At 46.4% G+C, this 25,127-nt stretch overlaps 1 protein-coding gene across 1 annotated transcript; it reads right to left on the bottom strand.

Annotated features, from left to right (window-relative positions):
* Positions 1-585: 585 nt before the first annotated feature.
* On the bottom strand, positions 586-17,958 carry LOC129694381 (uncharacterized; the record flags this gene model as incomplete). Its single annotated transcript, XM_055631080.1, has 6 exons — positions 16,849-17,958; positions 15,281-15,407; positions 9,515-12,591; positions 9,011-9,289; positions 7,958-8,134; positions 586-1,101 (listed from the first exon to the last, which is right to left on the bottom strand). Coding segments are annotated over exons 2-6 (4,137 nt in total), but the record flags the coding sequence as incomplete, so codon positions are not given.
* Positions 17,959-25,127: the final 7,169 nt, after the last annotated feature.

Genomic DNA, 25,127 nt, shown 5'->3' with positions numbered 1-25,127 from the left:
TGTATGTGACAAATAAACTTGACTTGACTTGACTTTAAAGTCACGATGTTTATGCTTAGGAAAGAACTGCAGGTGCTGGCCTACACCATAGATAGACACAAAATGCTGGACTAACTCCACTGGTCAGGCAGTATCTCTGGAGAATAGGTGACGTTTCGGCTTGAGACCCTTCTTTAGCCTGGGAGTCAAGGGAGAGGGAAACTTGAGATATGAAAAGATACAAAGGCATGAAAAAGACAAATCAATCCCAGCAATGATGATCGAGAAAAGGTGGAGCCCACAATGGTCCATTGTTGGCGGCGGAGAAGGTAATAACGAGTTATACAAGCAGTGAAACTCATCAGGACGATAGTGAAACTAGAATAACGACTAGGGTGGAATTGGACGACGAGAGAGGGAATGCAAGGGCTACTTGAAGTGAGAGAATTCAACGTTCATACCATAAGCTGCCAAAGTGAAATATGAGGTGCTGTTCCTCCAATTTGCATGTGGCCTACCTGTGACAGTGGAGGAGGACCAGGACGGAAAGATCAGCATCTCCCGATCGCTGAACATTTTAACTCCCCTTCCCATTCTCATACTGACCTTTCTGTTGTGGGCCTCCTCCGGTAACGGTCCTGTTTCCTGCTGCTGTTGGTCCCTGTTCGGATCGCCATCGGTCCCGGAGAGGTCAGTGTCCCCGCTCCCGTTCATCTCCATCCTCAGAGACCACACTGGAAGCTTGGGCACCCGCTCAGACATGTTTGGTGAAGTGAAGGAGCGGCCATGTTGAGAGAGGGTAGAGTTGTGGACAGTGTGAGTGAGGGGGGCAGATGGAGGGGCCACGTTACTTACCGGCGGCGACGCTTCTTCACACTCAATGACGTCGGTGAGCGGCCGCGCGGGAGCGGTGACCGTTGGCCACTTGCAGCTCGCGGCGCGGCCGTTGCAGCCCCGCCCATCACGTGACGTGGGTGGGACGGAGCGGCCGTTGCTGTTCCCCCGCCCATCACATGACGTGGGTTGGTTGGTCGGAGCGACCTCCGTTGCTGTGCCCCCGTCACGTGGCGAGCGGGAGGAAGGGGGTGTGCCATCTGGTCCTTTATATCCCGCAGTATTTTTCTCGGCATTTGAGGACACAAATCCAGCGCAATGTGAACGTTCTAAACCAGCGCGTTCCACATGAACCCACTAGAAAGCCGATTTAAATGAGCATTTATTTACAGCAATTGAACACTAAATTCCTTCCATTTGGCCTATAAATTAATGTAAATTAGATATAAAAATCATGTTATATTGTGAATTATTTGTGAATAATCTTTGGACACTTAGGCTATATAAAAATGTTAATCTTTCCTTAAGAAATGGGCTTTTGACTATCCAAGATCACAGCTTTTTTGTAATGTCCATTGAAAATCAATAGGGAACAAGATGCTAATTTCCGAGTATGAAAATGGCCATAACGTTTTTAATACTTGAGATATGAAAGTGAATTTGGTGTCAAATTAAACTTATTGTTATGCTTTATCTGATGGGATAAATTGCAGACTTGATTTTTAAAATCTCAAAATTTTGTAACATTGCTATGAAAGGGAGCGGGGACACTGACCTCTCTAGGACCGATGGCGATCCGAACAGGGACCAACAGCAGCAGGAAACAGGACCATTACCGGAGGAGGCGCAGAACAGAAAGGTCAGTATGAGAATGGGAAGGGGAGTTAAAATGTTTGGCGATCGGGAGATACTGATCTTTCCGTCCTGGTCCTCCTCCACTGTCACAGGTAGGCCACATGCAAATTGGAGGAACAGTACCTCATATTTCACTTTGGCAGCTTACGGTATGAACGTTGAATACTCTCACTTCAAGTAGCCCTTGCATTCCCTCTCTCGTCGTCCAATTCCACCCTAGTCGTTATTCTAGTTTCACTGTCGTCCTGATGAGTTTCACTGTTTGTATAACTCGTTATTACCTTCTCCGCAGCCAACAATGGACCATTGTGGGCTTCACCTTTTCTCGATCATCATTGCTGGAATTGATTTGTCCTTTTCATGCCTTTGTATCTTTTCATATCTCAAGTTTCCCTCTCCCTTGACTCCCAGGCTAAAGAAGGGTCTTGAGCCGAAACGTCACCTATTCTCCCGAGATACTGCCTGACCAGTGGAGTTAGTCCAGCATTTTGTGTCTATTTATGGTGTAGGCCAGCACCTGCAGTTCTTTCCTAAGCATAAACATCGTGACTCCAAAGAAGGGTTCTGAGCTAAAACATCACCTATCTATGTTCTCCAGAGATGCTGCCTGACCCGCTGGGTTACTACATCACTTAGTCCTTTTCTGTAGACCATCATCTGCAGTTCCTTGTTTCTGTTGCATAGATTATCAGCCATTGGATTCAACCCTGTTCCTTTGAGCTGGATCGGACTTGATTCTGGATCGGACTTGATTCTAGGCTTGTATTCACTGGAGTTTAGAAGGATGAGGGGATATCTTATAGAAACATATAAAATTCTAAAAGGACTGGACAAAATATATACAGGAAAATGTTCCCAATGTTGGGAGATCCCAGAATCAGGGGTCACAGTCTTAGAATAAAGGGGAGGCCATTTAAGACTGAGGTGAGAAAAAACTTTTTCACCCAGAGAGTTGTGAACTTGTGGAATTCCCTGCCACATAGGGCAGTGGAGGCCAAATCACTGGATGGATTTAAGAGAGAGTTAGATTGAGCTCTAGGGGCAAGTGGAATCAAGGGATATGGGGAGAAGGCAGGCACGGGTTATTGAATGGGGAAGATCAGCCATGATCACAATGAATGGCGGTGCTGTCTCGTAGGGCCAAATGGCCTCCTCCTGCACCTATTTTCTATGTTTCTATGTTTCTATCATTGTAATTATCTGCCTATTTCACCACACTGTGTTTCCTCTGGAGATTACTGTGACTGCACTATTTACAGCAATTTTGATTAGAATGTTCTGAGAAATCACGTGATATTTTCTCTTGCATAGAGGGACTAACAACCAGACACTGGTATTGAGGCCTGTAAACATTTTATTTCATTGTATGAAGCATTTATTTGTTTGATTACTGAACACGTACAAAATAAAGCAGGGAAAGAGATTACTTGGTTCTGGAAGAGATGTGTAGCTGGGGCTACACTTCATTTAGTTGTATCCTTGTGTTTTGTTTTCCCTTATTGGGCTGGAATTAGAAAAGGGAAACGCAAGGATTGAGAAAGGCTAAAGAATGCAAGATGAATGAACAAAAAATAAATTGGGGGCTTCATTAACCGATTAACAAAGGTAGAAACATGCTGTCCCAGGACAGCTGGTGGTATTGTGCCTTATTCTGGGCTCCATAAAGTGTACGGGGAAGATGTTGAGTTTAGAGGTACAGCACGGGAAATGGGCCCCTTGGCCCACCAACCAGCGATCCCCGCACATTAACACTATCCTACACACACTTAGGGACAATTTGCATTTACATTTATACCAAGCTAATTATGCAACAAATCTGTAGGTGTGTAGGCGGCGCAACTCACCCGTTGCAGCGGCCCCTACAGCCTGTCTGGCTTTTTTAAATGTTTTGTCTAGTTAAATGTAGTGTTTGGTGTTTTTTAATAGTGTTTTTAAATGTTTATATGTGGGGGGCGGTGGGGGGGAGAGGGAAACCGTTTAAAATCTCTTCCCTGTCCGGGAGACCCGACCTTTTCCCTGCCGGGTCTCCGTTGTCGTTGGGGCCTAGCACCGTGGAGCGGCCTCCAACCTGAACGACCCGGGGGCTCGGGAGACTGCGGAGCTGCGAACTACTCACTGGGGCTGCTCAATTTACAACAATTTTCACCATAATTTTCATTTAATGTATTATTTCAGAGAAATCACATGATTTATTTTGCTGGTGGAGAGGAAACAACAACCAGACACTGGTATTGAGGGCGTCAAGCATTTTATTTCATTTTATGAATCATTTATTATTTGATTACTGCACAACTACAAAGTAAAGCAGGGGAAGAGATTACTTGGTTCTGGAAGAGATGTGTAGTTCGGGTCTGTATTACATCTTCTGTTTCCCTCTTTTGACTCCTTCGGGCACCTCTCCCATTGCCCCACTGTGTCACCTCTCCCATTGCCCCACTGTCACCTCTCCCATTGCCCCACTGTGTCACCTCTCCCATTGCCCCACTGTGTCACCTCTCCCATTGCCCCACTGTGTCACCTCTCCCATTGCCCCACTGTGTCACCTCTCCCATCGCCCCACTGTCACCTCTCCCATTGCCCCACTGTGTCACCTCTCCCATTGCCCCACTGTGTCACCTCTCCCATTGCCCCACTGTGTCACCTCTCCCATTGCCCCACTGTGTCACCTCTCCCATTGCTCCACTGTGTCACCTCTCCCATTGCCCCACTCTCTGTCACATATCCCATTGCCCCACTCTCTGTTGGCCCTTCCATTGCCCCACTTCAAGTTGCCTCTCTCCTCCTCCTGTTAGCGTCACCACATCCCTGCCTCTCTCGATCACCTCTCCCTCCCCCCCCCCACCCCCCCGTGATCTCTCTACCACTTTCTCTGCTCCTCTCCATTACCTCTCTCTTATTTTTACTCTGCTCACTTCTTTTCATCACCATCGCATTCCTCTCTCCCTGGTGGCTCTGCCTCCTTCCTGTCACCTCTCACCCTCTCGTTGTCTCTTTCCATCGTCTTTCCTCCTCACCAACACTTCCCTCTTTCCCTAATGTATCTCCCATTCACTGACAAATGTGGTTCCGACGTCTCTCTCTCTCTGACTCCTTTCCCTCTACTCCTGTCTAATATCCTCTACTGTAGAGTCGCTTACCCTTCTTCATTTCACCATCAACTTTTTCTCCTTCTGTTGTCACTCTTTCTGTCTCCGTTTCCTCATCACCTTTCCCTTAGTGGTATTCCCTGATGGATACACTTACTTTGTTCTGTCTCCCAGTGGTCAGATATCCGGATCAATACTCAATAGGGTGTGTTGATTTGTAGCTTCTGATGAGCCTACTCATTTGTCCCAGAACAAGAACCTAAAGAGCCTGTCCCACGAGCATGCGTCTAGCGCGACCAAACGGGTGCGGAGTTCGCGCTAAGTTCGCGGAAAGTACGCGCTAATTACACGCAAAGTTCACGTGTGAAGTAATTAACGTCAAATTCACCAATCAGCTGGGCAGGACTGAATTTGGATGTCGGGCGGTGATGTCATCGCGCAACGGCACGCGCTAGGCTACGCCGTTAAGACGCTGCTTATGCCGTCGAGGCGTTGCGTACGCCCTCAATACGCCTGTGGGCCGACAGGCCGTTGGCGTGCGGAATTTTCGGACAGAGCAAGATTTTTGGAGCTCCGCGCGATGTCGGGACAAGCCACACACAACTCCGTACGCCTCCGCCGATCGAAGTGGGACCGGCCCCACAAGGCCATAAGCCTCAAGCGGCCACGTTTGGTTGTGCTAGACACATGCTATCACATGCTGGTGGGACAGGCCCTTAACTTCCCAACGTATCATCAAAGTTTGCACACAGGGTTCATTAACCAAACCCAGCGCATCTATAATTGTTAATTTTTAAAATAGCATTATTAGCATTAAGCCATATATTAATTACAATGCAATGTCTACCAGGTATACATTCTTGAATATGCAGTAGCATCAACGTTAGATCAATGGTACATTGAAAAATTACACATAACTTTTGAAAGGATAATGAGTCGAACAATAACTGCTGGAGTAACTGAGCAGGTCAAACAGCGTCTCAGTGGGACATGTCTTCCGGAGATGCTACTTGAACAGCTGGATTACCCCGGCACTTTGTTCTTTAAAAAAATTATCCTATTGCTTTTGGAAAAGACATTTATCCTATTGCTTTTGGAAGACAAAAGTTGTCAAGGAATGAAGAAAAGGGAGACTATGGAATAAAAAATGAGTATTAGACGTAATAAGTAAAAAATGCTTATTAAGCAAATGGGGGCACAACGTATCATTGCAGACATGTTTAAGAATAAGACCAAAGCATTTTAAATGTATCCAGCAAATGCATAGGACCCATTGGAACCATAGGATGTGGATGAAATCTGAAATGAATAATTCTCCTCTGTATTCACGGAAGGGAACGACATTGCAGTCGGTGAAACCTTAAAACATGTTATCATTAAGAAGGAAATATTAGATAACTTGGAAGGATTTAAGATGGATATACCCAAGGCTGCTATGAGAGGAAGGGGATGAGATTGCTTTGAGCCTTGCAAGGATTCCTGCTGTTGTCTCTAAAGTACACGAAGGCTGAAGAGTGGAAATGTGGTCTCTTTATTTAAGGAGGGCAGTGGGAATAAACCAGGTAATTACGGCTCCCAATCTACTATCAGTCATAGAGGAGAGGAAAAGCTGTGGAACAGGGTGGATGTGCACTTGCACAGACAGAAGAACTGTGTTAAGAAGAGATCCTACTTGTATGTCAGAGGCCTGTTCTGAGCTGACATTATTTCAAAGACATTTCCTTAACTACATTTGGAAAACATTAGGCTTGTCTTGGCGGAAAAACCAGATCAATTTCTCAAGACATGGCAATCCTTCACCGAATTCTTACAAGAATACCATGATGCAACACAAATTTAAATTTAAATCCGATGCCGGGTTGGGTGAGAAGGCAGGGGGGGGGGGGGAGGGGTGGCGAGAGGCAAGGTATTTCTCCATCTTTCTTTTTTCTTATTTCCATATCTTTCGACCACACTTCTTTGGTAGTTTAGGGGTCTTTCTTTTGTTCTTTTTCGATCTATCTTTTCACTGTTCACTTTTTCCCTTCCTTGTTTTCTTTTTCTTTTCTTTTTTCATTTTCAGGTTATAAGGTTAAAAATGAAGCTGTACAATAATTGTATAAATTTAGATGCCAAATGTTTTATCTTTGTACAATTGCTTCTAATAAAAATATTAATTAAAAAAAAAAATAATAAGTGATCCTACTTGATCAATCTGATTATTTGTTTGAAGAGGCAATAGAATGTATTGACTAGGGCATTGAGGGTAATGTAGTCTTTGACAGGGCATATAAGGGAAACTTGTCACGGAGGTTCGAGCTTTTGGGATCTAGAAGAAATTGGATCCATAATGGGCTTGTTAATAGGATTCAGAGCGTGATGTGGAGGATTTATGATCATGACCAATGTTGTGTCAGAGAGGCTGGTGATGGGGCCTGACAGTTGAAAAGAAGAATGATTTTTTATCTCAACACAGAATTTGATTAGTAAGTTTGAAGATGACATGAAAATTGATGTCAGTCATGAGCAGTCTAGTCTGAGGCTACTTGATACATTGTTCATTTGGTGAAATGGACAGAGGGATGGCAGGTGGGAGTCACTGCCGATATGAGATATGATTTGGAAGGACAAACAAGGCCGTGACTTGCAAAATGTATGAAGTGCCATCGGGACTAGGAGGAACTCCATTCCGATATGCAGGACTTGCAGGCTAGGCATGTGCCACAACAGGGCAGGAAGGAGTCAATGTGGTGACTCAGTCCAGTTACCAGCTGGGACACTGAAACTCTGCCTCAGTTGCTGGCGAATCGATGGGCAGGTTGTGCATTAGGCAGCGGGGAAAGTAAGCTCGTACCCTGTCCCTGAGTGCAAGAGGGACTCTGAGCCTGTTCACAAGGGGGCTCAGATGTCCCTCCCCATCCTCACTCGTTACCCTATACCTGAATTTCACCGATGCTTTTTTCCACGGTCTCGAAGGTAGAACAAGACCTTGGTAATATAATAAACATGGAACTGGAAGCTCACATCCAGGTGAAGGTCAAGCTGGAGAACAGGTCTGGTGCAATCTGGGATAGTCACAGCACGGCAGAAGGCCATTCAGTCCATCGTGTCTGTGGAAGGCAGTTTAGCTCGCTCAACTAATATTTGCCTTTAACCAGTTCCACATCTCCCTGTAAACACCACCATGTAATCTGCACTGGATCACATTCCAATGACGGCGATACCCAGCAGCTATCTCCCAGCTCTAGTTCCCAGATGTCTGGTGCCCTGTGGTCCCTCTTGCAGATGGTTTTGTGTGCAGGTGGGGGTATTTGGTTGGCTTTGGCCTGAGGCTCCTTCTTCATGGAGAAGGTCCATTGTCCATCGGGTGATGGGGTCCAGGACATGGAAGGTACTGATCCCTGAGAGGTGAGCACACGTTGTTCTCTGATGTGATGCTCCATTTCATTTGATCCTTCTCGTGCTCTTGATGAGCCCTACTTCTCAACGAGCCTGGGAGCTGGAGGAGTTCCTGTGTGTGTGTCGCTGTTTCAGTGGCGACAGAGATCGAGTCTTGCTGAGTTTGACGTGCACTCTGTATCGTGTCCTGAGGCTGGGGGGGGGGGGGGGGTAGAACAGTTTCCATGACACTGTCTATGACTACTTTACCCCCCACCAGCCCGTGACTCGGACTCTGACGATGACCAGGGAGAGACAGAGCTGTCAGAAAGCTTCCCCTCCTCCGAAGCTCGATGGGAAATGTGCCGTCTGACCTAACGGACAGAGTGGGGTTTGGGGAAGAAGGTTATGATCTAGTGCAGGGGGCAGCCCATCTAATGAAGAATTGGGCGCCGTGATTTAGGTGAGCTCTCCGCGTGGGAACATGAACATGGAACAGGAAGGGTCGTGGATAGATTCTTCAGGCTTTCATGAGGTACTGATGTGGTACTTGGATGAGTAGCAGGGTGAAGGGAGTGGCAGTTAGCGGGTGATGATGGGGCAGCATTGAAGAAGCAAGGTGTGGTGTGAAAGGCTGTGGGAAGGTGAGGCAGGAGAAGGAGAGGGAATTACAAGAATGGATTGTTTCAGGGCTGAGTGAAACATTTGCTCCCTCTATTGGGAACAGTTGGAATTGTTATCATCTACTATTTGAATGTGAACAAATTTATCATTTTAGAAATTTTTCCTTCCGTCTTTTTTCCAGCACTTTTCCCAACCATTGGACCTCCCTTCAACCCCCCTGGTAACAGATTCTCATTATTTGCTACCTTTTGTATTAACAATGCCTGTTCCTTTACTTCCCCCAGTGTCTGAATTCGCTCCATGAACCCGGGCTTCGCCTCTTCTTTCTCAGACTGAATCATAAGGTCAATGTAAGCTGGGGTGGATAATGGGTTTGGCCTCAGAGCTATTTCTTCAAGTCGTCTAATGCTGCCAGATAATTGATCAACCAGCGCCAGAACTGTGGACTCCACATCAGCAAACTCCTGCTCAAGTGATTCCATAACATTCTGCTGGGTCATCTTTTCACCATAGGCCTTCTCGTACTTTTCTTTCAGCTCCTTGTCTGTCCTCGTCTACTTTTTCGTTGCATAAATAAAAGTTTGGGTGCTGTGAACAGTCCAGATGCACTTTTGTGGACAGATCGTACAGTTCCCTTTGTCGTCCATTGCCCAACAACCACGTTTATCAGCGTCGCTAGGAATTTTGCAGGGATAGTGGCAGGTAAAGAAACACTTCGTACAGTTGGTTGTATAATTACCAGTCCCACTAATATCCTTCTTTGCTGGAACTGCAATTACTATACGTCCAAACCCGAAGTCAAAGTTTTTATTTGCATACCGCTCGGTTTGGTGTTGGTTCAGAGCTTGTTGCGTTTCCCTGAGTTCTTCCAGTTTGGTGAGACCAACTCGGATCTGCGTCTGCAATCCCTGCACAGTAACTTCCAGCTGCTTACGTTCCATCAGAATCTCTCTGGTTAAACTCAAACTTTTGGTTCTCATTGTGTTCAGAGCTGTGAAGAATTTCTTCATACTATTTGCTCCCATCTTCCAAAACATTGCATCAAAGTTATCATCGTTCTCTCCCCCTGAGGTTGGACGCTGGGCAAAAATAGCTGAATTGTTAAACTTGAAGTGTACTGGCAGATCAGTACACTTGTCTATGGGACACGGTACCTCAGCTAATTTCAGGGCACCCAGGATGGGGGGAGGCTGTCCGTCTGCGAAAGTCACCAGGATCTGAATGTTTTCTGCAATATCTTTGCCAAAAATAGCAAGAATCGAATCAAAGACATATTTCTGTGCGTGAGTGAGGCGAGCCAGGGAGGCTTGAACAACAAAACACACGGCATCAATGTGATCAACACCTTGTGGGGAAGAGAAGAATTCACGGATTTGCTCAGTGATCTGTTGATCCTGGCTGATGCCCCTGGTGTCACCGAATCCCGGTGTGTCAATGATCATCAGGGAGTAATCGATGTTAAATCCTTTCTGATGGTGGAGCTGGTAGGCAGTGATGGAGGATGTCTGACTCTCAGCCTGGGATTTTCCTGTCTCTTCCGCTATTAACTTGTATCTGAAGTTGTCTCCCCATTCCACGCCCAAGATGTAGTTGATCATCCCATTGATGAGGGTTGTCTTTCCTGACCCAGTTGCTCCCAGAACCATAATTGTCTTCATTGTATGTTTTGTAGTGGGTTTTCCGAAGGAGCATTTCACAAGCTGTTTGAATTCATCAGCTATCTCCTCCTGTAGTTTGAGCTTGTAAATGGAAGGGTTTCCTGTGGATATTAATTTAGTGTCTGTGCGAAGTTTCCGGGCTATTGTGATTGGTGTGTTTCCTATTTTTATTGAAACCTCCTCACTTGCTTCACTAGACCCTGTTTCTCCACAGTCAGCAGACACTTGGACTCGGTAGACGGTCGTGGGTTTCAGTCCCTCTAAACAATAGTGACATTGTGCGTCTGTTGTCTTAACTTCCTGCCATAATCCATCTTTCGTGTTTAAATTATCTGACGGTTCTTCCCTATATTCAATTCTGTACCGAAATATATTAACATCAGCTCCAATCTGACCTGGTCTGTCCCAGTGCAGTGTTGGGCTGGATGAACAATCCTGGAAGACTGGTTTACCAGGTGGACTTGCTGGCCTGGTGATGCCCCTGTAGCTCTCACTAGCCTTGCTGACCCCGACCTTGGTCACTGCTCTGTATCGGAAGTGATACTCCTGGTGTGGCTCTAACCCAGGTTTTGTGAAGGAGTGGCATTGATCAGGTGTATCCAGAATTGTCCATTCCTCCTGCTGGCTACCACGGTACTCTACCTTGTAGCCCACAATCTCACCGGCATCAAATGTTGGTGGCTGTAACTGCAGAGTCACACTGTCATGTGTTGTTCTACTAGACGTAGGTATCTCGGGCTGTGACGGAGGAACAAAGCACCGGTTCTCCAGACATCCTCCATCATACAGGTAAATTGACGCTCCTATGTTGCTGTCATCCCGCACAGATCCAACAGCAAATTTTATTTTCCCATCTGCTATATTGGCGGTGGCAAAGTCCAGGAATGATCCTGATAGCTTCCTCATCTGCTGGGACACAGATGGCAAGTTAAGCCAGGAGTCACTTTGTCGTTTTGTACAGACTCCATCAACAGGAGGTTGTGTCTCCATTTTCTGAGCTGTGGGAGATTGGACGTAATTGTTTGCCTCTGACAGGTAGAGATCCTCATGATGTAATGTTGTAAATGTATAGCAGACCACGTAAACTGTTGCTAAATCCATAAACATTTCATCTAACTCACTCTCTGATTTCACAACTGGTATATCTTTCAATATTCTGAGGTAACGTCCCACAACCCTCATCTCCCGTGCCTTGTCATCCAGCCATGTGGTCAGTGCCTGGTGTTTGAATGGTGACTGCTCCCTGTTCTTCAGTATGTCCGCCAGCAACACTTCCTCCTTCCCGCCGCCCCGAATGGACGGTAAAACTTTACATAAAGTCCCCTGGAAACCTAATTTGTACTCCAGACACATCTTTTGGAATCGAAGCATAACATTTATAATCTCAGGAAACTGAACTGCGACACTGTCTTTCATCAGGTCATTGCACCTCATCATGGCCTCACTGAGCTGTTCCAGGACATCCTGGCAGTGATTGACCAGTCCCACGCTGATCTCCCTCACCAGCTGGGCAGCTTTTGAGTCAAGTTTATTGAGAGGATAGAGCCAGACTCTGATGGGCACTGAATGTTCTCCATCTGGACCCAGGAGGTGTGGAAGTGTTGCGTAGATATTGATGGCGTCTTTGAAGGTGGTGGGATTGTTCTTCAACGAGAAGTCCCCATAAAACGTGCAGCTAAACTTCTCGGTATGAGATTTGTGTTCTTCTGTCATTTCTAGGGAGGCCTCGCCCTGAATCGCAATCATAGGGAGACATTTAATTGTTGCCTCCATGTTGCCCTGGATATTCTGTATCTTCTCTGTTGATGAAGTCATTTGGTCAAACACAAAGAAGGCCTGGGCCCCATACAGCACTGCAGTAATGACATGGGTGGCTGAGCCCTCATCAAACACACTCGGGTAGGTAATATTCTGTCTCCCTAAGTGACTCATCGTCAGTTGTTCAAACCTGGTTGTTGCTTTATACTGAAGGGTAACTCGTGCTTGTTGCTCTGATTCCTTCGTGTCTCTGAGATATTTTGCCGACCCTTTCACCTCCACTAACCCACCCAGGAAACTTGCTTTCAGTGATGCTGACACATCGAGGGCAGCGGCTTTCTTCTCCATGGAGTCTGATGCAATGATGTGAAACTCAGTGCTGGGCTGGTCACGATAGTCAAGGTTGCTCTGCAGTGTCTGCAAGTCCCACAAGGTGACGCCTACAGGATAAATCAGCGATCAAAACTGTTAACGTTGCGAAAACTACTCAAAGTGAATAATATTCCTTCAGTAGATTCAATCTCTGTACAGGATGTGTCTTGGGCTGAACGTAAAACACTCTACACTCACTGGACTGACCACATGAGTAATAGGTGCGGCTTGGTGGCACAGCGATAGAGGAGCTGCCTTACAGCGCTTACACGGGCAGAGACCTGGTGCTGTCTGTGCAGAGTTTGTACGTTCTCCCCGTGACTGGGTTTTCACTGAGATCTTCGGTTTCCTCCCGCACACCAAAGGCGTACAGGTTTGTAGATTCATTGGCTTGGTATAAATGTAACATTGTCCCAAGTGTGGGTAGGATAGTGTTAATGTACGGGGATCGTTGGTCGGTGCTGACTCAGTGGGGCAAAGGGCCTGTTTCTATGCTGTATCTCTAAACTAAACTAAAAATACATTGAGTGCTACAGTGGGTCAGGAGGCAATTCTGTAGAACATGGATTAGCGGTGATTTGGATCATCTTCAAATATTCTTCAAATATCCATGTTTAGTTTAGTTTAGAGATATGGTGCGGAAACAGGCCCTTCGGCCCATCAGGCCCGGGACAACCAGTGATCCCCGCATGCTAACACTATCCTGCACACATTAGTAACAATTTATCATTTTACTAAGCCAATTAACCTACAAAACTGTACGTCCTTGCAGTGTGGGAGGTAAACCGGAGTTTCCGGAGAAAATTCACGCAGGTCACCGGGGAGAAAGTACAAACTCTGTACAGACAGCACCGGTAGTCAGGATTGACCCTGGGTCTCTGGTGCTGTAAGGCAGCAACTCTACCTCTGTGCCACCGTGCCGTTCAATATTCAATCCACTGTATAAACTGGACTATAACTGATAAAGTTGTGGTCACCATTGTGAGATTGGTCACCTGAAGTTATGGCCTTGCATTGACCACCACTGTATCATAGAGTGATGCAGCATGTAAAGGGCCTGTCCCACTTAAGTGACCTTTACAGGTGACTGCCGGCACCCGTGATAGGTCGCCAAAATGTTCAACTTGTTGAAAATTCAGCAGCGACCAGAAAGATGCAATGACTCTTTGGAGACCTGTCACGACCATACAGTATGGTCATGTGATGTCTCCTATGGTTGTGAGAGATCACCCGTGACATGTCGCCAGGGGTCGCCTGTATGGTCATGAGAGGTCACCCGTGACATGTCGCCAGGGGTCGCCTGTATGGTCATGAGAGGTCACCCGTGACATAGAAACATAGAAATTAGGTGCAGGAGTAGGCCATTCGGCCCTTCGAGCCTGCACCGCCATTCAATATGATCATGGCTGATCATCCAACTCAGTATCCCGTACCTGCCTTCTCTCCATACCCCCTGATCCCCTTAGCCACAAGGGCCACATCTAACTCCCTCTTAAATATAGCCAATGAACTGGCCTCGACTACCCTCTGTGGCAGAGAGTTCCAGAGATTCACCACTCTCTGTGTGAAAAAAGTTCTTCTCATCTCGGTTTTAAAGGATTTCCCCCTTATCCTTAAGCTGTGACCCCTTGTCCTGGACTTCCCCAACATCGGGAACAATCTTCCTGCATCTAGCCTGTCCAACCCTTAAGAATTTTGTAAGTTTCTATAAGATCCCCTCTCAATCTCCTAAATTCTAGAGATTTCAAACCAAGTCTATTCAGTCTTTCTTCGTGAGAGGTCTCCCGTGACATGTCGCCAGGGGTCGCCTGTATGGTCATGAGATGTCTCCTATGGTCGTGAGAGGTCACCCGTGACATGTCGCCAGGGGTCGCCTGTATGGTCATGAGAGGTCACCCGTGACATGTCGCCAGGGGTCGCCTGTATGGTCATGAGAGGTCACCCGTGACATGTCGCCAGGGGTCGCCTGTATGGTCATGAGAGGTCACCCGTGACATGTCGCCAGGGGTCGCCTGTATGGTCATGAGAGGTCTCCTATGATCGTGACAGGTCTCCAGAGAGTCGTAGTGTCCTTCTGGTCGCCGCTGAATTCTCAACATGTTGAAAATTTCGGCGACCTATCACGGGTGCCTGCAAAGGTCACATAAGTGGGACAGGCCCTTTAAGAGGCCTGACTTGCCCATACTGACAAACATGTCCCAGCTACACTGATCCCACCTGCCTGCCATACCCCTCTAAACCTGTCCTATCCATGTACCCATTAAATGTTTCTTAACCATTGGGACGATCCCATCCTCAACTACCTCCTCTGGCAGCTTGTTCCATACATCCACCATCTGTTGTGTGAAAAAGTTACTCCTCAGATTCCTATTAAATCTTTTCCCCTTCACCTTAAAGCCATGTCCTCTTGTCCTTGATTCCCCTACTCTGGGCAAGAGACTCTGTGCATCTACTCAATCTAGTCCTCTCATGATTTTACACACCTCTATAAGATCACCCCCCATATCAACCCATACCAGAGGGCATTTGACAAAATCCCTCATGTTGACATTCATTGAGTGGAAGGTATATGTGAATCCTACCATGACCAGAGAGTAGTCCTGAACCACTATCTACCTCGTTGGTGACCCTTGGACTTCCCTTGATCGGACTTTGCTGGCTTTACCTTGCACTATACGTTATTCCCTTATCATGTCTTTCAATTCACCTACTCTGGGCTCATATGACTTCATGATTTGTGTGAAGACATTCCAGTACCTGGGATCAGAGCATCTGATCGGCAGTCGTACAGCATTCCCAACTGGAAAGGCCGGCCCAGAGTGGCCAGTTGCAAGCACTCACTCATCACTAAACAGGAAGTGGACGCTCAACAAAATCCGGTGATCTGAAACAGAACGAGAAATAAAATATGAAGATGAATCCACTCGACGTACGGCTTTTTGAACATGTGACCAAAAAGGTTTAGTGAAGAGATACAGTGCGGAAACAGGCCCTTCGGCCCACAGAGTCCGTGCCAGCCACGATCCCCAAAAACTAACACTATCCTACACACGCTCGGGACAATTTACATTTATACCAAGACAATTCGCCTATAAACCTGCACATCTTTGGAGTGTTGGAGGAAACCGAAGATCTCGGAGAAAACCCACGCATGTTACAGGGAGAATGTACAAACTCCGTACAGACAGCACCCGTAGTCAGGATCTAACCCGGGTCTCTGGCGCTGTGAGGCAGCAACTCCACCGCTGCGCCAGTGTTTATGTAGAGAGATGTTAACTATTGCACTGAGAATCACAGTATGATTTTCATGTTGATGAAGGCCATTGTGCCCATTGAGTCCCTACTAGCTCTGGGTAAGAACAATCCATCTGGTCCCACATTCCCGCCTTGAAAATTCCTTCCTTTCAGGAAAGAAATTTCAGCCAGACATCCGATGGGGAATGTTGCCGACTGGCCCGCTCCACACTGCAGGAGTACGTGCTGAGGGAAGCACTGAGGCTTGGTGCAGCCAACGTCAAGGCTCTATGGGGGAGGACCATTGTCTAGGGTCCTTCAGCTGCTGGACATTGGGGGGCAGGGTCCGCTGTAGATACCCCTCAAACAAGGGAAGGGAAACAAGGTGAAGATCATAAGAGATAGGAGTAGAATTAGGCCATTTGGACCATCAAGTATATTCCGCCATTCATCCATGTCTCCCTAATAACCCCATTCTCCTGCCTTCTTCCTATAACCTTTGATACCTTTGTAGTAATCAAGAATCTTTCGCTACCTTAAATATATCCACTGACTTTGCCTCCAGAGCCTTCTGTGGCAAAGAATTCCAGGTTAATTGGCGTCGGTAAAAATGTCAAATTGTCCCTAGCATTTGCAGGATAATGCTAGTATATGGGATGATCACTGGTTGGCGGGCCGAAGGGCCTGTTTCCGCTCTGTGTGTCTAAACTAAACGAAAAAATATGTCCCTGTGGAGTTACAGTACACCGAGGCAAAGGTCCATTGTTAGTGCTGTGGTCAGGATGAACTCCTGCCTTTAGCACTAAAACAACACACACACACACACACACACAGATGGATACACACCCCCACTGTAGATACCCTGATACATGAGCAGTACACAAAGTGCTGGAGAAACAGGCAGCATCTGGAAATGGACAGACGATATTTTGGGTCATAGAGCGATAGCATTTTACAGAGTGGAAACAGGCCCTTCGGCCCAACTTGCCCACACCCGCCAACATGATGTTTCGGGTCGAGACCTTTTAGCTGAAGATTCCCGCAAGTTTCGTTTCTTGTCCATTTCTGGGAAACGAACCTGCATCACTCACCGATCGAAGAAGCGACCGTCTGCAGCTGTAAAGGGATTGCAGCGTTGGCGATGGGACGAATGGTCTTGCTTGGAGTTCCTCCCTGACACAGAACCTCACTGGACCGACACAACCCCCGGCGCTAGGAGCTGAGATGTTCCAAGACTCCTTTCAGCAAACACAAGAATCGACTCCAACGCCAGCGGCAATATCTGCAGAGAAAGGCTATTTATTCTCCAGTGATCTCCACACACGAGATTAGAATGAATTGCGTGAAAATACACTTTCACTTTCGGTCTTAATGTGCAGAAACAGTCGCTCACGTAGTAGGTGACCACAAACAAGGGCTGTGCTCACCAGATGCAGCAAGCTGGCTTGTAATAGGTTTCTTCAACTTTATATAACCCTTGTGTTGCCTCTCTCTCCACCCACCCCCACCCCCACCCCTCCCCAGTTCTCTGACTAGTGCCACTATCCTGAGTGTCACCGAGATGAGGAAAAACCTTTTCTCCCAGAGAGTTGTGAATCTGTTGAATTCTCTGCCACAGAACGCAGTATCTTTGGTGGAGGCCAATTCTCTGGATTTCAAGAGAGAGTTAGAAGAAGGGTCTCAACACAGGAAAGGAAACTAGCAGGTACCGCGCAGTGGTTTGAGCTCACATAAAGCCACAGAGTTGAGAAATTGCAGTGAAAAACAGACAGTGGATGTTGGAACAAAATATAGATATAGATGAGTTAGATAGAACTCTTCAAGCTCTTAAAGATAGTGGAGTCAAGGGATATGGAGAAGGCAAGAACGGGGTACTGATTGTGGATGAACAGCCATGATTGGTGCTGCTGTCTCGAAGGGCCGAATGGCCTACTCCTGCAGCTGTTGTCTATAAACAAACTGCTGGAGAAAATCTGCAGGAAGGAACTGCAGATGCAGGTTTACACCAAAGATAGACACAAATTTACCGAATAGTGAAAGGCCTGAATAGAGTGGAAGTAGAGAGGATGTTTCGCCACTGCTGTGCCACCCTCGGTAAGCTCTGCCTACACTACCACAATTAACGACGTTGTTTGGCTCCGTAAATCTGAACCCAGCCCTTAATGTTCAATGCATGGACTGGAACCCAGTTCTGAGCACTTCATATTAACGACACCCCTCCCTCCTAGTGAAAGGCATAGCGTGGATGTGGAGAGGATATTTCCCCTGGTGACCAGAGGTCACAGCCTCAGAATTAAATTGCGCTCATGTAAGAGTACAATAATGCATAACTTTGTTATTGTGTATTTGTAATACATTTTATTGTGTATTATGTCATAGCTGCTTTCTTGCATCGCTCTCAGTTTTGACTCTAGCCATGTCTGCTTCGGTGAGGGAAGCAGGTCGGTGATTGGTCACAATGCCGATCGGAGACTGTGTCCGATTGGCAACCGAGTGACCAGCGCATTATGGGATTGGACACAATGACCCTGGAGACAGCGGCTGATTGGACTGCAGGAGACTGATTTGTTGATTGGACGGGAATTTTAAGGGAAGCTGGTCAGAGATTGGTCACAATGCCCCTCGGAGACTGTGTCTGATTGGCCACCGAGTGACCAGCGCATTATATGATTGGATACAATGCCCTTGGAGACAGCGGCTGTTTGAACGGGAGGATTTGTTGATTGGATGGGAATTTTATGGGAAGCTGACCGGTGATTGGATGCAACCCCCTTAGAGACAGCGGTTGATTGGCTGCCAAATAATCGGGCACAAAAAATTGACAAATAGGAAATCAAAAAAATCGGAATTCCAAATAAATCTGATATAAGGTACATAGGGCGGGTATCGATTAATTCTAGACAACAGATTTAAAAAATAATTTAAGCCCATTAATTCTCTCAAGGTGTATTACGATGTTTTCTACTGTATGTACAGCAAAACTTGCACTTCCAGAGTGGTCTATCTTGTTTCTTCAGCGGACCACAGATTTATTTTAAGAGCAAAACATAAAGCGCTGGAGAACTCAGCAGGTCAGGCTGGATCTATGGAGAGTCCAAAGAAGGGTCTTGACCCAAAACGTCATCTATTCGTTTTCTCCAGAGATGCTGCCTGACCCGCTGAGTTACTCCAGCATTTTTTGTCTATCTATGGAGGGAATGGTTAGGAGACGTTTAGGGTCGGGTCCCTTCTTCAGGCATTTTTTAAAATGTTGGGAAAGATCAAAAATTTCATACCTTTTAAATATGTTGTTAGGAATATAACTAGTAGTGTGGAAGAAAATTCCATGAGCCATAATTGCCGTACATACCCAAAAGTAGAAATGTAGAAAGTTACAGTGTGTAAAAAAATAGATATTACTGGACTAATTGGGACCGGGCGGGTTCCATGTTCACATGGGAGGGCTGATCCCCCGAGGCAATATTCCACCTCTCCACCAATTTCAATATTGGTGGCCAGTGGGGGGGGGGGCTTTCTGGAGCACTGGTATGGGTTCTTGGGGTGGCAGCTCAGTCCCTCAAGCCTGATCTGCTGGCAGCTCACTCACGGCTGGTGGGCTGGCATTTGACTCATGGCTTTTCCTTGAAATTCCATTTCAAGCAGGATGTAAGGCCATCAAATTCAAATCCATTTTCCTACCATTTCAAGCAGGGTGCCAGGCCACCAAATTCAAAAGCATTTTATTACCACTTCGAACAGGGTGCAGGGCCACCAAACTCAAGTGCAGTTTGCTACCACTTCAAGCAGGGTGCAAGGCCAACAAATTCAAGTGCAGTTTCCTTCCACTTCAAGCAGGGTGCAAGGCCACTGAATTCAAATGCAATTTCCAACCACTTCAAGCAGGGCGCAAGGCCACCAAAATCAAGTGCCGTTTCATGCCACTTTCAGCAGGGTGCAAGGCCAGCAAATTCAAGTGCAGTTTCATTCCATTTCAAGCAGGGTGCAAGGCCACCAAATTCAAATGCAGCTTCCTACCAATTAGGCTGCAGACACCCGACAACCAAAATTCATCTTGTGAACACAAACCTGTCAAAAAGGTGAGGCAAACAATTGGGCTGCTGACACCCGACAAACAAAATTTGTTTTCTGAACATAAACTTGTTAAAAAGGGCTGCATCTACTTTACAGGGGACTCGCCGTGGAGTAGATGCGCTTTCAGTGTTATTCATAGCTCAGAGAGCCATGACCTTCTCGCTTCCTGGTCTGGCAGAGACTGAATGAGGCACGACACTTCCTGGTTTTATAGTCCCTCCCCCTGCCGCCAGCGGGGGCAGCAGAGAGAATGGGGAATTTTGTAAAAACATTAATATCTCTCTAATTTTTCATCGACGGAAAAAATCCTCCGCACTCATACGGTGGAGGGGGGCTCTGAGCGAGGTGGCCAAACATGACGGCGGTAAGTGGTGGCGTTCTCTCGGAAATCACAGCACAGTCGGCCAAAAGCGGTCAAGATCAGAGATTTAGTAATATAGATTGGACAGGCTAGATGCAGGAAGAATGTTCCCAATGTTGGGGGAGTCCAGAACCAGGGGCCACAGTCTAAGAATAAAGTGGAGGCCATTTAAAACTAAGCTGAGAAAAAAACGTTTTCACCCAGAGAGTTGTGAATTTGTGGAATTCTCTGCCACAGAAGGTAGTGGAGGCCGATTCACTGGATGTATTTAAAAGAGAGTTAGATAGAGGCCAGCGAAATCAAGGGATATGGGGAGAAGGTAGGCACGGGTTACTGATTATGAATGATCAGCCATGATCACAATGAATGGGCCGAATAGCTTCCTCCTGCACCTATTATGCTGTTTCTATGTCTCTATGTTTCTACAACAGAAGGGGGAGGAATTGTACAGTTTGATAGCCACAGGGAAGAAGGATCTCCTGTGGCGTTCTGTGCTGCATCTTGGTGGGACCAGTCTGTCGCTCCTCATGTTGACCAGGGTATAACATGTTGTTAAAGTTACCCAGTCAGACTCCAGGTCACGTGATTTACAAGCATCTTCCTTTCAATTTCTCACTACCTGGTCGCTGACGTTGGGTTGATCAACATGTGTAACCAGTCTGGTGCTGTGAGGCATCAACTCTACCGCTGCACCACCGTGCCGCACTTGTTAAATACAGAGCAATAATTTCCCGGAAAACAGCTTGAAAATGAAGAATTCCCAGTTATTTGGTTTTGAGTTGAGGTGAAGATGTTGTGGTGTGAATAATGCAAGGGATTAGGTAGAGAGTTTACACGTTATGTGGTTCAGTCTGCTTGTATGTGTTCCCAGAGAGATTTACATCCCAAGTGTGGTTATAGAGAGACAGAGTTGATAAAGATCATTGTGCTGTTTGTTTCAGACAAAGTGCAGCAAACAACACTGAGCTTAACATGTGCAGGAAGGAACAGCAGATGCTGGTTTACATCGAAGATAGACACAAAATGCTGGAGTAACTCAGCGGGACAGGCAGTATCTCTGGACAGAAGGAATAGGTGATCCAGAGATGCTGAGTTGCTCCAGCATTTTGTGTCCATCTTTGAGTTTAATGTCACACAATAGGAGCAGGGAGAGGCCATTCGGCCCTTCGAGCCAGCACCACCATTCATTGTGATCATGGCTGATCGTCCCCAATCAGTAACCCATGCCTGCCTTCTCCCCATATCCCTTGATTCCACTAGTCCCTAGAGCTCTATCTAACTCTCTCTTAAACCCATCCAGTGGTTTGGCCTCCACTGCCCTCTGTGGCAGGGAATTCCACACATTCACAACTCTCTGGGTGAAAAAGCTTTTTCTCACCTCAGTTTTAAATGGCCTCCCCTTTATTCTAAGACTGCGGCCCCTGGTTCTGGACTCGCCCAACATTGGGAACGTTTTTCCTGCATCTATCTTGTCCAGTCCTTTTATACATTCTCTGCAAAAATATTTTAAGAGATAACATAGTGTGTTTAGTTTAGAGATACAGTGTGGAAACAGGGTCTTCGACACACCTAGTCCGTGCCGACCAGCGATCCCCGCATACTAACACAATCCCACACACACTAGGGACAATTTACATGGGCTCCAGCAGACTTTCCAACGCATGTACACCTCGATTTGTTGTCTTTTGGTGTTAATCACAAATAATTCACACCCTGCTGAGACTCGAACACTGCAGCTCACTGTAGTCAGGGTGGCAGAGTTAGATTCTTATCAGTGCTACTTTTGAAAGATATTTCAATCTGAGACTTCAGTTTGTCTTTGCGGTGGTTTCACAAGAAGGACTCAGTAACTCTTGCCCAGGGAAGGGTGGTGCAGGAAGATGTGAAAACGTACAGTGCTGAACCAAACCCAAATCGCAAGAGCGAGTGATCTGGTCAGTCAACGGGGAGAACGTGCAAACTCCGTACAGACAGCACCCGTGGTCAGGATCGAACCGGGGGTCTCTGGCGCAGTGAGGCAGCAACTCGAACGCTGCACCACCGTGCCACCCACCATTCTGCAGGGTATTTCCACAGTTTTGTCGGCCTCCATCCCCTGTCTTGTGTTGTTAACCGTGACCCAATTAATCCACAACCTGCAGAGACTCGAACATTACACAGACTGACACTGCGGTTCACAGAGATAGATTCTTATCAGTGTCCCCATTTTGTAAGATATTGCAGACTGAGACTTCATGTTCTCTTCCAGTGGAAGGGTGGTCACGGTGGCGAAGAGGTAGAGTTGCTGCCTTACAGCGAATGCAGCGCTGGAGACCCGGGTTCGATCCTGACTATGGGTGCTGTCTGTACGGAGTTTGTACGTTCTCCCCGTGACCTGCGAGGGGATTTCTCCCACATAGAAACATAGAAACATAGAAATTAGGTGCAGGAGTAGGCCATTCGGCCCTTCGAGCCTGCACCGCCATTCAATATGATCATGGCTGATCATCTAACTCAGTATCCCGTACCTGCCTTCTCTCCATACCCCCTGATCCCCTTAGCCACAAGGGCCACATCTAACTCCCTCTTAAATATAGCCAATGAACTGGCCTCAACTACCCTCTGTGGCAGAGAGTTCCAGAGATTCACCACTCTCTGTGTGAAAAAAGTTCTTCTCTTCTCGGTTTTAAAGGATTTCCCCCTTATCCTTAAGCTGTGACCCCTTGTCCTGGACTTCCCTAACATCGGGAACAATCTTCCTGCATCTAGCCTGTCCAACCCCTTAAGAATTTTGTAAGTTTCTACAAGATCCCCTCTCAATCTCCTAAATTCTAGAGAGTATAAACCAAGTCTATCCAGTCTTTCTTCATAAGACAGTCCTGACATCCCAGGAATCAGTCTGGTGAACCGTCTCTGCACTCCCTCTATGGCAATAATGTCCTTCCTCAGATTTGGAGACCAAAACTGTACGCAATACTCCAGTTGTGGTCTCACCAAGACCCTGTACAACTGCAGTAGAACCTCCCTGCTCCTATACTCAAATCCTTTTGCAATGAAAGCTAACATACCATTCGCTTTCTTTACTGCCTGCTGCACCTGCATGCCTACCTTCTTCGGTTTCCTCCCACACTCCAAAGACGTACTGGTTTGTAGACTAATTGGCTTGATAAATGGAAACATTGTCCCTAGTGTGTGTCAGATAGTGTTGATGTGCGGGGATTGCTGGTCGGCATGGACTCTGTGGGCCGAAGGGCCTGTTTCCGCGCTGTATCTCTAAGACAAAACTAAAGTCAGTAATCCTTGCCCACAAAAGAGTAGTCAAGGAAGAAATGAAATTGGATTCTGCTGAATCAGACACAAATCCCAAGAGCACATGGATAGAGATTGTGGTCTGGTGTGCAACATTAGTTTAGTTTCATTTCCACACCTTAACCTTCCTTATCTCTGTATATCTCCATATCCCCTGAGTCTCAGTCTGTAGAAGGGTCTCGTCCCGAAACGTCACCCATTACTTCCCATCAGAGATGCTGCCTGTCCCGCTGAGTTACTCGAACTTTGGTATAAACCAGTATTTGCAGTTCCTTCCCCCTACACTCTCGACCGCCCACCTCACTCATACGAGTCGAGGAATGACAGATGGGAGGGAGGGAGGGTGATAGAGATGAGATTGAAAAGAAATGAATGAGGGGGAGGTGTCTAGATGGGGGATAAGAGAGGGGTGATTTATAGATGGCAAGGGTTTGGAGTGTTTAGTTTAGTTTAGTTACAGAGACAGAGTACGATACTATACGATACAATACAATAGAACTTTATTTATCCCAGGAGGGAAATTGATCTGACAACAGTCATAAACACACAAAATACATGAAACATGAAATTAAAGTGACGAGTGGGAAAGATTGGTGTATATTATTTTAACCGTCCAATTACATACCAATGTTTAGTTTAGTTTAGTTTAGAGATACAGCATGGAAACAAGCCCTTTGGAAGTGGGAAGAAATAATAGAAATTGCATTCATTGCAATGTGTAAAAAGAGTTGAGATACTGTATTATAATTTTGCTGCATGTCATTGTGGTATGTATCATGTCCTGATTGGTGAATATGTTTAGCTTGTGACTTTATTTGAAGCAGAAATAATATGTGAATGCTTCATTGAGTATAATTCCGACTGGTAACTACCCACTTCGTCCGAGCACATTATCGCACACGTCATGCGAGCCATCTTAAATGACCACCTAAACTGTTATTTGGCAACATAAAAAGCTGCCTAGGTTGCCCGGCTGACAACAGAGAAAAATAATTAAGTGAGAGCCCTGCAAGGTGTATAATATTGTTGACACTGTCATAGGCCTGTCACAACGCACTGTAGTCTCTAAACAACCCTTCAGTAATTTTCCTTGCCCTCCATTTCAGAATAATAGTGTTTTAAACCAATAACTCGACACTAGCACTGGCAATAAATAAATAAATAAATACGCACAGCTTTCCAACCCCTTATCTCATTGGCCACACTCGGCTGCAAATCGGTGTCAATCTGGTGGACCATCTTCCTCTAGTGGTGGGGGTGGGGTATTGGGAGGGGTCTCACAAATGGAACAGCTTAGGGCCTCTCTTCATCTAAATCCGGTCCTGCTCTCTGTTGCCTCTTCATTACCTTTCCCTCACTGATCCTGCCTGATGGAAACATACATGTTGTTCTGCCTCCCTCTTTTCAGATGTCCTGATCAATACTCAAGAGAGAGTAGACACAAAAAGCTGGAGTAACTCAGCGGGACAGGCAGCATCGCTGGAGAGAAGGAACGGGTGTCATTTCGGGTTCTTCAGACTGAGAGTTAGCCGGAAAGGGAAACGAGAGAGATAGATGGTGATGTAGTGAGATATAGAACAATGAATGAAAGATATGCAAAAAAAACTAATGATGATAAAGGACACAGGCCATTGTTGACTGTTTGTTGGG

The sequence above is a fragment of the Leucoraja erinacea genome, unplaced genomic scaffold (genome assembly GCF_028641065.1).
Source record: "Leucoraja erinacea ecotype New England unplaced genomic scaffold, Leri_hhj_1 Leri_643S, whole genome shotgun sequence".
NCBI classification, from domain to species: Eukaryota; Metazoa; Chordata; class Chondrichthyes; order Rajiformes; family Rajidae; genus Leucoraja; species Leucoraja erinaceus.
The sequence above is the reverse complement of the archived record's forward strand: the minus strand, read 5'-3'. Positions and strand labels throughout refer to the sequence as shown.